We start from the raw sequence: 14,117 nt of genomic DNA, 5'->3' as shown, positions 1-14,117 counted from the left end.
CAGTTCCTCGCAGTGTGACCCCCTGCCCCACAGAGATAGCAGGAAAGGGGCCTAGGCCTTGCCGGTCCCTTCTGTGAGAGTTTTACGGGGGTTTGGCCAAGCCATGGTCCCCAGATGTCAGAGGTTTGCTCAACGCCACTCTAGATGTTTTTGCGGAGGTTCAGATGGGATTAACAGTGACATCAGCTGATGTTGGATGAAGGGGCGGGTCTTCCATGGTGTGGATGGGCCTCATCTGATCAGTTGAAGGTTTTCCTTGAGAGAAAGAAGACAGAGGCCCCCCAAGAAGAGACACTCCCTGCCAGCCGCTGGCCATCCAGATTTTGAACTTGTGGTCCCTGCTGTCATGCAAGCGAATTCCGTAAGGTGAACCTCTATCCACACACACATCCCACTGGGGGTTTCTCTGCAGAACCCCTTTCTGATGCCCCTGCTTCTTGGCTTTTCCAGAACAGTCTGGTCTTTGCATAGGTGGGTGTGTAGGGCCCTGAGGCCCAGGTCTGGGCACTGGGTGCCTGCTGACGTACTTGCTGTGAGGAATGGGGCTACAGGACCCAGGATGGGGCTTCGGCGGACTGGTTGGCTTGGTGCTGCCCATCCTAGTTTCATCAGAGCAACAAGGGGCACCAGGCCCCTTGTCTCCTCACGCCATTACCCGGCTGAGTGTCTGCTCTGTTTGGCAGAAGGTCCTTGAGTTTGCTTCCTTGTATGTGTCCTCCCCGCGGTGCGGATCCCCCAGGTGTGGCTGAGCCTGGCAGAGACCCCCCTTTCCTGCACAGGTGTGGACAGTGGCCCCCACAGACACTTAGTCATGAACACTTGCCGGCGGGTGGGAGCCCAGTGTGGAAGGCTGAGTGGGGCTTCAGGACCCCCGGGCTCAGCTGAGCCCGGGGTGGGGTGTTGTCTCTGCGGGGCAGGCCCCCCTGGGAGAGGCGGTCTTCCTGTCTCGCAGCCCTGCAAACACCGGCTGTGTCTGAATCTCCTCGACACTGGATCCCCAGAGCTCTAGGGAAACGTTCCAGCAGTTGAGTGAGACCCTTGCCCTATAAACCTGGCAATGGACACAGAGCAGGGACTGGGCCTTCCCAGGACGGGGACCTGCAGCAGCCCCTGGGGTGAGGCCGACCGGGGCCTCTGCAAGGAGGGGGCGTCGGGCAGAGAGAGAACAGAGTGTCTGCGCCAAGACCTGCCTCCTGGTTTCCGTGCCCCAGGAAAATGGACAAGGATGTGGATGGGGCTCGGCGCTGGGCCACGTGGCCCCACTTGGCATGCCCACGAGGACCCCGCCAAGACCGGGGCTGGGTCATGGGGTTGGGGGGGACGATGAGGGCAGCTGGTTCCCATAAAATTCCAACAGAGAGCTTCACGCTCTGTCCTGTACCAGCTGGCCACCAGGGAGGCGTTACCATGGAAACTCCAGATTTGGCTTATCTGCCCTCTTAGCAAATTAATTTTGTGAATGTCCACCGTGCTGAAGTGATGGGACTACCATTGCTCCCCAAGCCGCCTTCTGGCCAGTGCCTCGCCCTGCTCGCCGCTCAGACATGTGGACCCCTCTGGTGGGCATGCAGATTCACCAGGATCTTGGGGAGCAGGAAGGGGGTCGCCCCACGCCCTGCTGGGTGTGTTCTTCTTTGCTTGGGGTTGTCTGTGACTCCGCCGTGCTGTGCCCTCACTGTGCGCTGGCTGGGGAGTGGGTGGCAGCTGCTACCAGCTAGGTATTTATTTGGGGAGGAGCGAAATTGCCCCATGGACTTGGCACAGACTTGCCTTGGGTCCCAGGCCAAAGCAGGGTCACTGGAAGTGGCACAGTAACCTGCGGTGGTAGGAGGCCTGGCGGTAGCAGGGACACCCCCACCGACTGGGATGGTGAGGTGTGCAGGTTGGGGCTGGGGGCTGGAGGTCCAGACGGAGATGGACAAAGGGTGTGTGTCCAGGCCGAGGCTGCAGGTCATTGGTGAAGGATGGTCGACTGGCCCAGACTTCTCTAGCACAAAGGTCACAGCTTTCCTTCTGGGCCAAACTAGAGGAAGCCTGTTTCCAGAGCTCCTGGGGCCTGGGTTGGCGCCCTCTCTTAGCGCCCAGGCTTGGTGGGGGTGGCCTGAGGTCACAGGTGTTTGCTGGCCTGCTAGCCCCAGTCCCCGGAAGGAGAGACAACAGAGTTTTCAGAGTTCTTACTCCCTGACTTGTAAGACTTCATTTTTTAGGGCAGTTTGAGGTTCACAGCAGAATTGAGTGGAAGGAGCTGAGATTTCCCATATTCCCTGCTCCCCCAAAAGGCTGCCCCATGATCCGTGTCCCCCAGACGGGGTATCTTTCACAATCAGCCCCATGCGGACGTGTTGTTGTCACCCAGAGACCACAGTTGGCACCAGGGTCCCTCTGGGTGTGTGTGCATTTTGTGGGTCTGGACAGTGATGACCGGTGTCACCCCAGGGTGTCCCCCAGTGTTCATGGCCCTGAAAGTCCCCCTGCACCGTCTGTCCCTCTGCCCCGAAGCCCCGGCGGCAGGCCTTCCCCTCCTGTGTGCACAGCTCTGCTTCCCCAGAGCGCCTGGCCCTTGGGGTCCCACGGTGTGACATTTGGGTCGGTCTCTGTAATCAGTGTGCAGATTTGTGGCCCGTGGTCTGCACGGAGCATGGGAGCTGCTCACCTGCTCGGGGTCATCTTGCTGGTTGTGATGAAGTGTGTAGACATCCCTGCGTGAATTTTCTGTGGACCTAAGTCTTCATCTGGGCCCTTCGGGTAAATGCCAGGGAGCATGATGGCTGCATCTGACGGGCCCATGCCGGCACCCACTCCGCACCTGGATGTCCCTCTGGGGTGACTGCCTGGGCCATTCTGACCCCAGAAGGGGCTCCATCCAGGGAGGCTCTGATGGCCCCTGAGAGGGTTTCAGGGACCTGAGGGGCTCCTGGGCTCTGACGAGTCTCCACCTGGTTGCCCAATGGCCTCCTGACCGGGCACAGCCACACATCCTGCTGACCCATCAGGTAGGACCTGGGAAGGCCAGGCTCTCTGGGCTCCGGAATGACCTTGGCACATGGGCTGGAGGGTGGACTCAGTGCACGTTCCTGTGACCCGGGGCCTTGGTGCTGGCTGCCCCCGGATTGTCTGTGGATGAAGACTCTAGGCTGTACAAGTCACCTTGCTGGTGGCCGAGGCTGGACCTCAGATGAGAGCCTTTTCTAAGAAAACCCCAAAATTGAAAAATCGTGTGATGACAGTGTCATTTGCTGGAATAAGGCCAGTGACACGGAAGAGTCTTTAGGAAGGCGTAATTTCCCCGCCTCTGCCCACAGCTGCTTGTGGGTGTTCCTGACAAGCGCCTGCCCCTTGACGGGTTCCTCCTGGGTTTGCTGTTGGCATACAAAATGCGAGGAGTCTGGGGAGTGTTTCCCCAGATGGAGAGCGCCCCCCCCAACAAAGGCCGGAGACATCCCGGGGCCTGTGATTCCAGATCTTGTCTGTTGCCCATGCATGTGCCAACAGGCCTGTAGGTGCTCCCAGAGGGGGCCGCGGGCCATGTGCATGCTGGCCACAGGATCCTGCATGGTCCCGCTGGGTCCCTGGCCCCGCAAGAGGAGGGCCGAGAAGCATGCACACCACTGCCACGAAGACAGTTAAAACCTTACAGATGTGCCGTTCGGGACAAGTTAGGTTTTGGGGTGTCAAGTCCCTCACCTTGGAGCCAGGGTCCCCCAGGGACTCAGGGCTTGCAGGCCCCACCTCCAGAAGGTGGGATGCCAGGAGTGGGCCAAAAGATGAGTGTCCCCAGTGTGTCCCTCTGGAGTGACAGCCGAGTGCTTGTCTGCAGCGTGGGCAGCTTAGTAATAAGCATGAGGCCCCCTGCCCGTGAGCCGCTTGAGACAGAGCATGGATGTGGACGGGGGGCCATGTGGGGTGCCCAGAGCATGACCCCAACATGCAGGAACAGGAGAGCCCAAGTCTAGGCACAGGGCCAGTGGGAATTCCCAGGGCCGGGCCCTCCTTGAAATGATCTCCATTTCTCTGAATTGTGGTAAAACGCACACAGTATATGACTTGCCATCGTGGCTACTTCTCAGCGTCCAGTTCAGGGTCACCATTCCCTCCCCCATCCAGCTCCAGAACATTCCATCCCGCCATGGAGACCCTGTCCCTATGATGCACGGACCTCCACCCACTCCCCCAGCCCCACCATCTGTTTTCTGACAACTCTGGGTCCTCGTGTGTGTGTGTGGGGGGTCTCCATGAGTGTCCTTTTGTGTCTGGCTAGTGTCCTTGGGGCTCGTCCCTGTGGGGGCAGGGGTTGTTCCTTCCTTTAGAAGGTAGGCTGACATTCTCTCGTGGACCACAGGAGTCTGTCCAACCAGCTCTGTGCTCCGTCTGCCTCCGGTGCTGGTCCTGACAGAGTCTGCCAATGCTTCCTGAGCTCACTCTGTGTCCCAATGATCCTACGAGTCCTTGAGGTAGTGACTGTTGCCCTCTCAGTGCAGAGAACACCAGGAGCCTCCCAGTGATGCTCACACCCATGCTTCCATGGATCCTGGCCAGGGCCTGGGGGGAAACTGAGGCCAGGAGAAGCAGGGACTAAGCTCACAGCTCCCCAGACAGCCAGGGTAGAAGTCATGGCTTCTTGGTGCCAGGACTGGCCCAGGTCTGCCCTGTGACTCCAGGCCCCCAAAACCCACCACCTGTGGCCTCATCGTCCTTCTGGTCCCACTAGAACTTCCCACGGGGAGCAGTGGTCAAGCAGGAGAGAAACCTTTTAATTCACCTTCTCTCTCAGCTGCTCTGGCTGGGGCCACGCTCGGACCTTCCTGACCTGTCCTACATGTGTTAGCCTCTCTCAAAGGAGGGGGTGCTGTGCGTGTCCTTGGGCTGGGCTGGGGGGCCTTGGGCCCAGGTCTGCAGGCTGAGGCAGCCGTGTCCTGGGAGCACAGGGTGTGGCTGCCAGCCCAGTTGTGCCCACTGTCACCCTACCCTCCTTTGGGTCTAAGGGTTGAGTCACTGGAAGCCATCGGCTCCCCCAAGCCCAACCTCACCCAGGCCACCCAGAGGTCTTGCTGGGACACCACTGAGTTGGCAAGCTCCTGCTTATCTCCAGCCTCAGCCTGCAGAAGCCGTGGGTGCTTGCGTGGCAGGGAAGAACTGGGCATGGGGAGCAGAGCCTGGAGGGATGGAGCCGTGCTGTGTGACCCACACACCCCTCTGTCCTTCCGCTCAAGGACACGTGTGGTGGGGCCACCTGCTTGTCTCCCAGACATTGCCCCTGCCCACCAGAGCGTGGGTCGCCAGACACTTTCCTGAGCTTGTCACGGGTGCTGCCTGGCTTCAGAGGGGATGAGACCATTCCCGGTTTAGAGAAAGAACCCTCCCTACGCAGGGCCTGTGGTGCCCCCCACTCTGGCATTCCCCACCCGCTTCTTGGAGCCCCGGCCCTGGGGCCCATGTGCCTGTGCCATCCTCCCTTGGCCTGGCCCCGGCCTCACGGAGAATTCACTGGACACCAGTAGGAGTGCAGGCCAGTGTGCGCCCTGCATGGTTAGCCGCGTGCGTGTGATGCCATCTGCCGAGTGTTTTGGCCACACTGCCGAGAGGACTTGTGCTTGGGCAGCGATAAGGGTCCAGCTCCCCAGAATGGATAGATGACACCCTCGCTGGGCCCGACACCGGGACACGCTAACGTCTGCCGGGACGATTACTCCGTTAGAAACCCAACATTGCCCACACGGCCAATGCAGGAGGAGCCTCAGAGCTGGTGCTCAGTCACTCAGGGGTACATGTGGGGTCTGAAGGACGCCATCCTTCCTGAGCCTGGACGGGGGGCCGTCGAGGGCCAGCAGGCATTGGGGCGTCTGCCCCCAGCCCCCAGCTCCCACTAGACTTGGCCACATCTAGCATCCCACCAGGCTGGGGCTCCAAGAGGCGGAGGGGGAGGTGGATAGGGGCGCGGGAAGACACACCAGGGAGAACGAATAAAGAGGGTGTAGCAACGACGCCTGCTGCACACACAGCACGGGTCCGGAGCCCGGGTGTGTCCCCGAGGGCCCGTCCCCCTGCAGGACCGGTCAGGGGGCCTCTTGGCCCAAAGCCTCAGGCTTCCTGCCAGGCCCTCACGGTCACTGCCGCCACCTCTGCTGGGTCTATCTCATAGAAGTCGTCCCTGCCTGCCTGTTGTAGGAAACCAAAGTGATGGTTAGGGTTTTGCTTTCATAGGAGACGTTTAAAACTCAAACAGATGGGGCTCCTGGGTGGCTCAGTGGGTTAAAGCCTCTGCCTTCAGCTCAGGTCCGTACATCAGGCTCTCTGCTCCGTGGGGAGCCTGCTTCCTCCTCTCTCTCTCGGCCTGCCTCTCTGCCTACTTGTGATCTCTCTCTGTCAAATAAATAAATAAAATCTTAAAAAAAAAAAAAAAACCCAACCTCAAACAGATGCTGAAGGAAACGGGCCATTTACGGTCCCCGCCCCTGGGCGCTGGTGCTCTCTTTGCCCTGCGTCCTCCCAGGCCGCGTTCCGTGTGACCTGGTTTATTTTCAGACCAGGGTTAGAATCACTGAGTGAGAAATTTGGGGAATAGGATCCGGAGTTTTGGCAAGCACGTTTTTCCAGCCCAGAACGTTCCAGCTCACGGTCCCACGAGGGTGTCTCTGCTGCCCTCACAGCGGGCTGGGAAGCACAGCTCGGACTGGAGGGTTATTTCCAGGACCCGGGGCGTGTGGTGCCGTGGGAACGGCTCTCTGCTGGGTGGAGGTCTGCACCCTTTAGGGTCAACCTGTGCTGGGGAGACAGTGGTCCTCCACAGTCCTGCCAGGGCGCTGGGGGATGGTGTTGGGCTCGGGGAGTCGGTGCTGCTGGGTCGGGGCCCCAGAACAGATCGGCATCTTCTGTTGAGCATGTGTCCTGGGCCAGGAAGCTGTTCCACGTGGCCCTCCCACGTGGCTGGGGACTGGTGTCACAGCCACGCAAACAGAGTCTGTCTGTGAGAACAGGGTCACGTGGTCACGATCCCCATGAAGGAGGCCTGGGGCTTCGGCTCACAACCGACAGGGCTATTCCCTACCCTGTGTTTGCCGAGGGCTCTCCCTGTGGGCACTTTCTTTTCGCGAAGCCTCGTGGCCATCTGGCTGAGACAGGGACACCCGCGTGCAGGAGCACACACGTCCTCCGAGGGCCCGCAGATAGGGTGCGTGTGCTCCCCCGTGTTGGAGGTCACAGCCTGCCTCGTCTTTGTGCACCACCAGAAAGGATGTAGGACCCGTCGCATGGGGGTTGGTGGGCTCAGGTGAATGTCCATGTGGCCGACCTGAGCTGCCCCCCACCGAGCCCATCCTTGCTCCTTCTGTGAACCCAGCCAGGATCCCCAACCCCTCCCCATTGGTGCCCACCATTTCTTCAGCAGCTCCGTGAGCGTCTGACCTCGTTGGGTCAATGCAGCATGAGGAGAGGTTGCTAGAAGCTTCTAGAAGGTTTCCTGCTGATAGGAGAGCTGTAGGAGGAAGAAGTGGGTTCTCTGCCTGCTGATGGCAGGGGAAGACATTGGGTGACTCCCACAACAGTGGCAGCGGCTGTGCCACCAGGAGGGACCGAGGTCACCAGAGCAGGAGGTGGGAATAAGCCCAGGTCCCTGGCCCACGTTTGGGCGGCTGAATCAGCCAGCTCCCAGGCCTTGTCACGTCTTGTGGTTCTGAGGCCTGACAGTAGCCCCCAGCGCCTCTGCTTGGGTTTGCTAACATTGGGGGCTTCAAAGCCTCTGAAGGAAGCTGTAGGCCTGGAGTGTCCCTGAGTAATTCTGCAAACCAGAAGCCTTCAGGTCCATGCCTGCAGTTTTGGAAGAAGAAAACGATCCGATTGTAAAGTGGAAAGTTGTCTAAAACGGGAATGAAAGGCATGTAGATTACGTGCATCACAAGTTAAAGGACGTCAGTGTGAAAAAGAATTAGGTCGGCACAGTGGGGTATCGAGACAAATAATGCCTGTCCTGGTGGCCCCGGGCACAGCAACCACATGTGGGGTTCAGGTGACCTGCCCCACGTCCCACTGCAGGAGGACCAAGGCTGGTGACATCAGAGCCACATGTCACCCTCAGCCGTCACCCACAGTGTGGGCAAGGGTCCCAGGACTTCATTCCTTCCCAGGGCTCGGGGAGGGAGCCCATGTTCTCCAGGCCCCCCGCCAGCCACAGCTCCTGGGGGGTGGCGGCGTCGCCCGGCTGTTCAGACGTCTGGCGCCATCCATCAACTAGCTTCATAAACACCCTAGACACGCACGAGCTGAGTGGTCCCGGCATGGGGAATCCAGCCGGAGGGGTTGCCGATAGGTGCTTGGAGATTCTAGGCTTGGCTGCACTGGCAGGGTCTTTTGACTGTCGCGTTTCCCTCCAGACCGTAGAGAGGCAGGAGTTACTCATTAACCCATACACAGTGAGGCCAGAGACGGTGAGCTGGAGAACTGAGCCTACCTTGGAGAAAGATCACGTTTGTTCGTGCGGCAAGGGCACTGGGGAGCTGGGCTGTAGAGCTGTGGGCACACCGTAGTGGCAGAGGGTAGTGGGGGGCGCAGGGGCCCGCGTCCTCCTGGGCCAGTCCCCTTGGCCACCCTGAAGAAGCAGGTGACCCCTCCCGGTGAGGAGGCTGCAGGAGGGACACTCCGTGTTCGTTGACATCCCTTTGCAGGGTCGGTGTTGAGCCCTGTCTGGGTGCTCTGGGCCGTTTTTAAAGCTTCCCTTTCAGTCTCCACAGTGGGGCCAGTCTGCTGGCAGGTGTACAACAAGGCAGCGTGGATGAGGCTGGTGTTCAGTTCCCCGAAACAGGGCCCAGCCCAAGGGCTTGGCAGGCGAGGGGGTCCTGAGGTCAGAGCCGCCCAGCGCCAGAGCTTCCACACGTCCCTGCCCCGGTGTGAGGCTGCCAGCCCACCGAGCGGGAGACTTCGACTGCCTCGTGCTGGCCATCCAGGCCTGCATTAGTTATTGAGCTGGCAGCGTCTGCAGACACCCCTGTTTGGGGGTCAGGAGGGAGCCACGCTGCTCAGAGCGGGACCCAAGGCCACACCCATCCTGCAGGAGTGCCACGTCCTTGAGAGCTAACCCAAGGTCAGCTTCAAGATCCTCCCCACTGCATGGCCTTTGGCAGCCTCATGCCCTTGGCCAGACCCCAGCATGGTTCCAACCCCACACCCTTCTGTTTCCAAGGAGGAGAACCCTGAATTCACCTTAGAAGGGGGAACACATGGATGGAAGCTGGCAGGAGGGAGATTTGGTCATGTCCCCTTGCTGGGTGACCTCTCACCTGTGGACCCTGCTTGTGACTTCCTCACCTCTGACTTCTTTACATGTGACCCCCCCAGCTGGGTGTGACCCCAACTTTGGTGGCTGTGACCCCCTACCTGTGCACCTCCCCCCCGCTGTGTGTGATACCCCAACCTATGACCTCCTGCTGGGTGTGATCACCACCGCCCCCCCCCCCCGGGTGACTTCAGGCCATCCTCCCCGCCCCCGCCCATGCCCACTCCAACCACTGATCCTCACGTATCCCCTTGGCGTCTGCAGGGCACGGCCTCCGTCCTCCAGCGCCGGTCCCCCAACGAGGAGTACGTGGAGGTGGGGCGCCTGGGGCCTTCCGACTACTTCGGTGAGTCTGGAGTCCCCGCACTCACAGAGTGTGAGTCTCATGGTGGTGGGGGGGGGGTCCCTGGAAGGGCGCTGAGGTGGAGAGCCATGGGGGGTATGCAGGGAGCAGGCTGGGGTGCCCTCGATGGATGTGTTCTGGACGCAGCTGCCCCTGGGAGGGCATGACCTTGAACCCCTAGCCCCCCAAGCCCCTGCGGGGTCGGGGTCGCGGCAGATGGATGGGAAACTGCGTGTCGGTGCTCCCGGGAGGAGCTTGCTGGAATCCAGTGGAACTGAGCAGTGCGGGCAGCCCTGGGGGCCGGGTCCCTGACCACCTTCTCGCTCCCCAGGGGAGATTGCGTTGCTGCTGAACCGGCCCCGGGCGGCCACTGTGGTGGCCCGAGGGCCCCTCAAGTGTGTCAAGTTGGACCGGCCCCGCTTTGAGCGCGTGCTGGGCCCCTGCTCCGAGATCCTCAAGAGGAACATCCAGCGCTACAACAGCTTCATCTCCCTCACCGTCTGAGCCCCGCAGCCCCGCTGCCCAGCTTCTGTGCGCTGGCGAGCTCGTCTGTGTCCACGGGCCGCAGAGGGGGGTGGGTACCCTGGCTTTGTGGGGCCACCCCTCCCTCCAGGCTTTTGTTTGGAAAAAAACAGTCACCCTGTGCACTTCAAAAAAAGGTCCCCAGAGACCCCTGGGCTGAGGAGATGCCAGCGGCCTCTCCCCACGTCCCTCCCTGTGTGTCTTCTCTGACCAGCCTGCCCCCGGGTGGCCAAAGGGCCCAATGAGAGTCCAGGCTGGCTTGGGTGGGCTGAAGGTCATGTGATCAGGGCTCCAGTCCTGAGGGTGGTGCGGTGACCTTTGGGGAGTGTCTTGGAGGGACCCCCAGCTTCCGGGGAAGTCAGTGAGGGACAGAAGGCCCCAGGCATGAGAGCCTCTGGTGACCCAGGCTCACAGGAACCCTTAGAGGAGGACATGGTCGAGTGGCACGTGCCCTCATCTCCCCTGGGCGGTGCCCCTGGGGTGGCCTGGCACATGAGGAGCTGGGGACGCCCCACCATTTGAGGAGCACTGCTCTCCTGGGGACAGGGGGTCAGGATGATGTCTGCTCTGCAGCTTGTTTGTAAGACAGCTTCTTGGCGACCTTCCGAGAGAGGGGAGAGGTCTTATAGACACGTGCTAGATAACGTGAGAGCCAGGGGCCCCTTCTGAGATGCCCGGCAATGCCCCACTGGACTCTGCCCTTGCCCAGGAGACATGTGCAAACGAAGCTTCACCCTCCTATAGCAGGAAGAGGAGCAAACAGCCCCAGGCCCCACAGTCCCAAGGCCAGATCCATTCAGCTCCCCCCAGATGTGTTTTCTGTCCAGGTACCCTGTGAGTGAGAGAGGCCTGGGGGCGGTGCAGAGCCTCCCGGAGCCAAGAACCACATGGCGCAGTTCCCCTGGTTTTGCTCTCCTGTGCACGTCCGGGGGGCCCCCGCCAGCCCTGCCCCTGCCCGCGGAGTTTCTGTGACGTGTGAGCCCACCCAACTCGTCGCGATGTTCTGAATGCTGCATGTCATATTAAATGTGCAATGAACTCTCCCCTCCCGACTCGATCTCTTGGTCTGAAATCCTTTACAGAGGAGCGTTTTCTTTTTGTTTTTCTATTGTGGTAAAATACACGTGACCTAAAACTGACCACTTTAACCATTTCTCAGCGTCCAGTTCAGGGGCACTGTCTCCCCAGTCCAACTCCAGAATGTTCCATTCCCACACATGGAGACCTGTCCCCATGACACACAGATCCCTGCCCGCTCCCCCAGCCCCGGCCCCACTGTCTGTTCTCTGTGTCTGTGAGTCTGACGACTCCCGGTCCTCGTGTGCATGGGGTCCCCGTGTGTGCCTTTCTGTGTCTGGCCGGTGTCCTCAGGGCTCGTCCCCATGGGGCAGGGGGGTCCGGTTCCTTTTAATGGCTGATTGACACCCACTGTGTGGACCACGTCATATTTATCCATCCACCTGTATGAGAGTGGGGCTGTCTCTTCTGTCAGTGTGGGTGTCCCTGCCCTCCATCCTGTTATCAAGAACTCACTATGGTGCCTTGGGTGTAGGGCACTGTGGGCAAGGACACAGGCCCCTTGCCCACCTACTTTGGATGGGCCGGAGTTTCTAAGCCAGGGATCGGGGGTGATGACGGGGAGCCCCCCGACTCAGTCCTCATATCCAGACTTTGGAAGCCGCAGTTCTGGGCAGAGCCTAACCCCATGCTGCTAGCTTCCCCCAGCCTCTCCCAGGCCAGCAGGCAGGCTTCAACCCTGGAGTCAAACAGGGACTCACACGCAGCCCCACCGTTTGGGACTGCCGGCCTTGCTGTGGGGCTGGGAAGGGCCCATAGGAGCCGGGCGGCCACCAGCCAAGTGCCTTTTCTCATGGCTGGACGGGGGCCAGGCTCCTTGGGAAAGCCACTGCCAAGCCAGGAGCAGGGATGCCAGCCCCCATGCAGGTCATTCTGCCCTGGTCTGGCCATGCAGGAACTCCAGAATGAGGAATGACCTAAAGAAAATCACTGCTGCTGGGCTGGGCAGCAGCTAGTGGGTCCAGGATGGGGAGAACCCTGCGTGCACCCTCCCCGAAGTTATCCCTAGGCTAGGAGAAGGATCTCCACTCACAGAGGACATGGGCGAGGGGTGTGGCTCTCAGCTCTGAGCCATGAGGCTGGGGGAAGTTGTAGTGGGACCCAGTCCACCCGAGTTCTGGCCAGAGGTGAGGTTCTGAGGGGCGTACTCAGGAGGGCTCACCAGGCGGTGGTCCATCACGCTAAACCACGTGGTCTTTCCTGGGAGGCTCTCCTGGACCCCCATGCTGAGCCGGCTGGCCTGCTCTTCTATCCCACCACCCCCAGGAGCTTCCTGAAGGACCACAAGTGCTGGCCACCTGAGGTTTCTAGGCTCTGCCCATGAACTCGGGGCCATGGGGCCAACTGGCCTCCAGCTGTCCAGGTCGTGTGGTCCCAGATGCTCAAAACGGGCAGCCACAGGACCTCACAGCAGGGGCAGGGGCCTGGGACTGGCAGTGGTCTTCAATCCGTTTCTCTGTTCTGTCTTAGGAATTCAACACATATTCTGCTCAAATTTCTTGCCAAAGTATCTATTTGAACAATAAAAAACCTTCACACTTCAAAGCACGGCATGATAGAAATGTAACGGGAGCCCAGTATGTCATTCTGAGTGTTCTGGTGCCACTACAAAAACAGGAGCAAAAGCAAGTGAGATTCAGGTTTTTGAGTTAAAATAGACATAGCATAGAGTCTAGCGTTTTAACCATTTTTAAACATACGGTCCCGTGGCATTCAGCGCATTCATAACCATCACCACTGTCTTGTCTCCAGAACATTCCATCCCCCCTCAATGTCCCCGTGACACACTAACCCCCACCTGCTCCCCCAGCCCTGCCGTCGGCTTTCTGTCTCTATAAAAAAGTTCATTTTAATGAAGATTTTATTTAGAGGCAGCTGGGTGGCTCAGTCGATTAAGCATCTAGCTCTCGATCTCAATTCGGGTCTTGATCTCAGGGCCGTGGGTTCAAGCCCCGCACTGGGCTCCTTGCTGGGCTTGCCGCCTACTTAAAAATAGTAATAACACTAATATATCTTATTTAATTCAGTGCTCTGAAAACATTGTCATTTGTGCTTCGAACATCTTAACAGTATAGAAAACAGTGGACAAGAGACACCGTGTTCCGGGAATCACATCTTCGGTGTTGGCACCTATATCGCGAAGCCCTTCTCCCAGGCACGTTCCTGCATCCCACAACAGCCGCACGCCGCTGGTGGCTGCCCCTCGGGACAGCGCAGGCGCAGACCTGGAGGGCACCCTTCCCGGGCCTCCGGATCCTGTGTGAGTGCGGGTTCCCCAGGAGCCGGTGAAAACAAAGTCAGTGAGGAAATACCCTGTCTCTGTGAGGCCACCATCTGCAGCCCTGGACACATACTGTCATTGTCAGCGGCTTCCTCCTTCGCTTTTGTGAAAGTTACACATGGACCTGGGAGGGACGTACGTGTGAATTACGGCCTTCTAAGTCCATTAGAGATCTTCAGCATCCTATGGCTCAGTGTGGAAGGTCCTGGTTTGAAGCTAGAGCATCCAGGAGGGCAGGGGGCCCAGGCGCCCGACCCCAGTGGGACCCTGGTGTGTTGGGCTGGGCTTGGGAGGGACAGCGAGAAAGACTGGGGGAAAACTCCAGGAACAGTGGAGATGGGTCTTGAGGGACCCACTTAAAGGAGGCAGAACTGGGATTGGGGCCTGAAGCCTCTCTGTTACCTCTTGCCACGTAACAATTTCCCCCAATTTGGCAGCCCCAGCCATCACGTGTCTGCTGTGTGGCCATCTCCACGTGCTGGGCAGGACCTGAAGCAGCTTAGCTGGGAGGTTCTGGCCTGGGTCCCTCAAGAGGTAGAGGCCAGGGGGCTGGGTCTGCGTTCCCTGGGGCCGCCTCCCAGGACTGTCCCTGCTGTGGACAGAAGGCTCGGTTCTGATGTGGGACAGCT

At 59.6% G+C, this 14,117-nt stretch overlaps 1 protein-coding gene across 3 annotated transcripts in view; it reads left to right on the top strand.

Annotated features, from left to right (window-relative positions):
* Positions 1-11,182, top strand: part of PRKAR1B (protein kinase cAMP-dependent type I regulatory subunit beta) — a 66,937-nt gene extending 55,755 nt beyond the window's left edge. For all 3 annotated transcript variants that reach the window (XM_032328093.1, XM_032328091.1, XM_032328092.1), the window contains exons 10-11: positions 9,530-9,611; positions 9,940-11,182. In XM_032328093.1, the coding sequence (XP_032183984.1) occupies positions 9,530-9,611; positions 9,940-10,112 (255 nt within the window). In that variant the 3' untranslated portion in view covers positions 10,113-11,182. The remainder of the gene's footprint in view (positions 1-9,529; positions 9,612-9,939) is intronic.
* Positions 11,183-14,117: the final 2,935 nt, after the last annotated feature.

This window comes from Mustela erminea, chromosome 20 (genome assembly GCF_009829155.1).
Source record: "Mustela erminea isolate mMusErm1 chromosome 20, mMusErm1.Pri, whole genome shotgun sequence".
NCBI lineage: Eukaryota > Metazoa > Chordata > Mammalia > Carnivora > Mustelidae > Mustela > Mustela erminea.
This window is presented reverse-complemented; position numbering and strand designations above follow the sequence as displayed.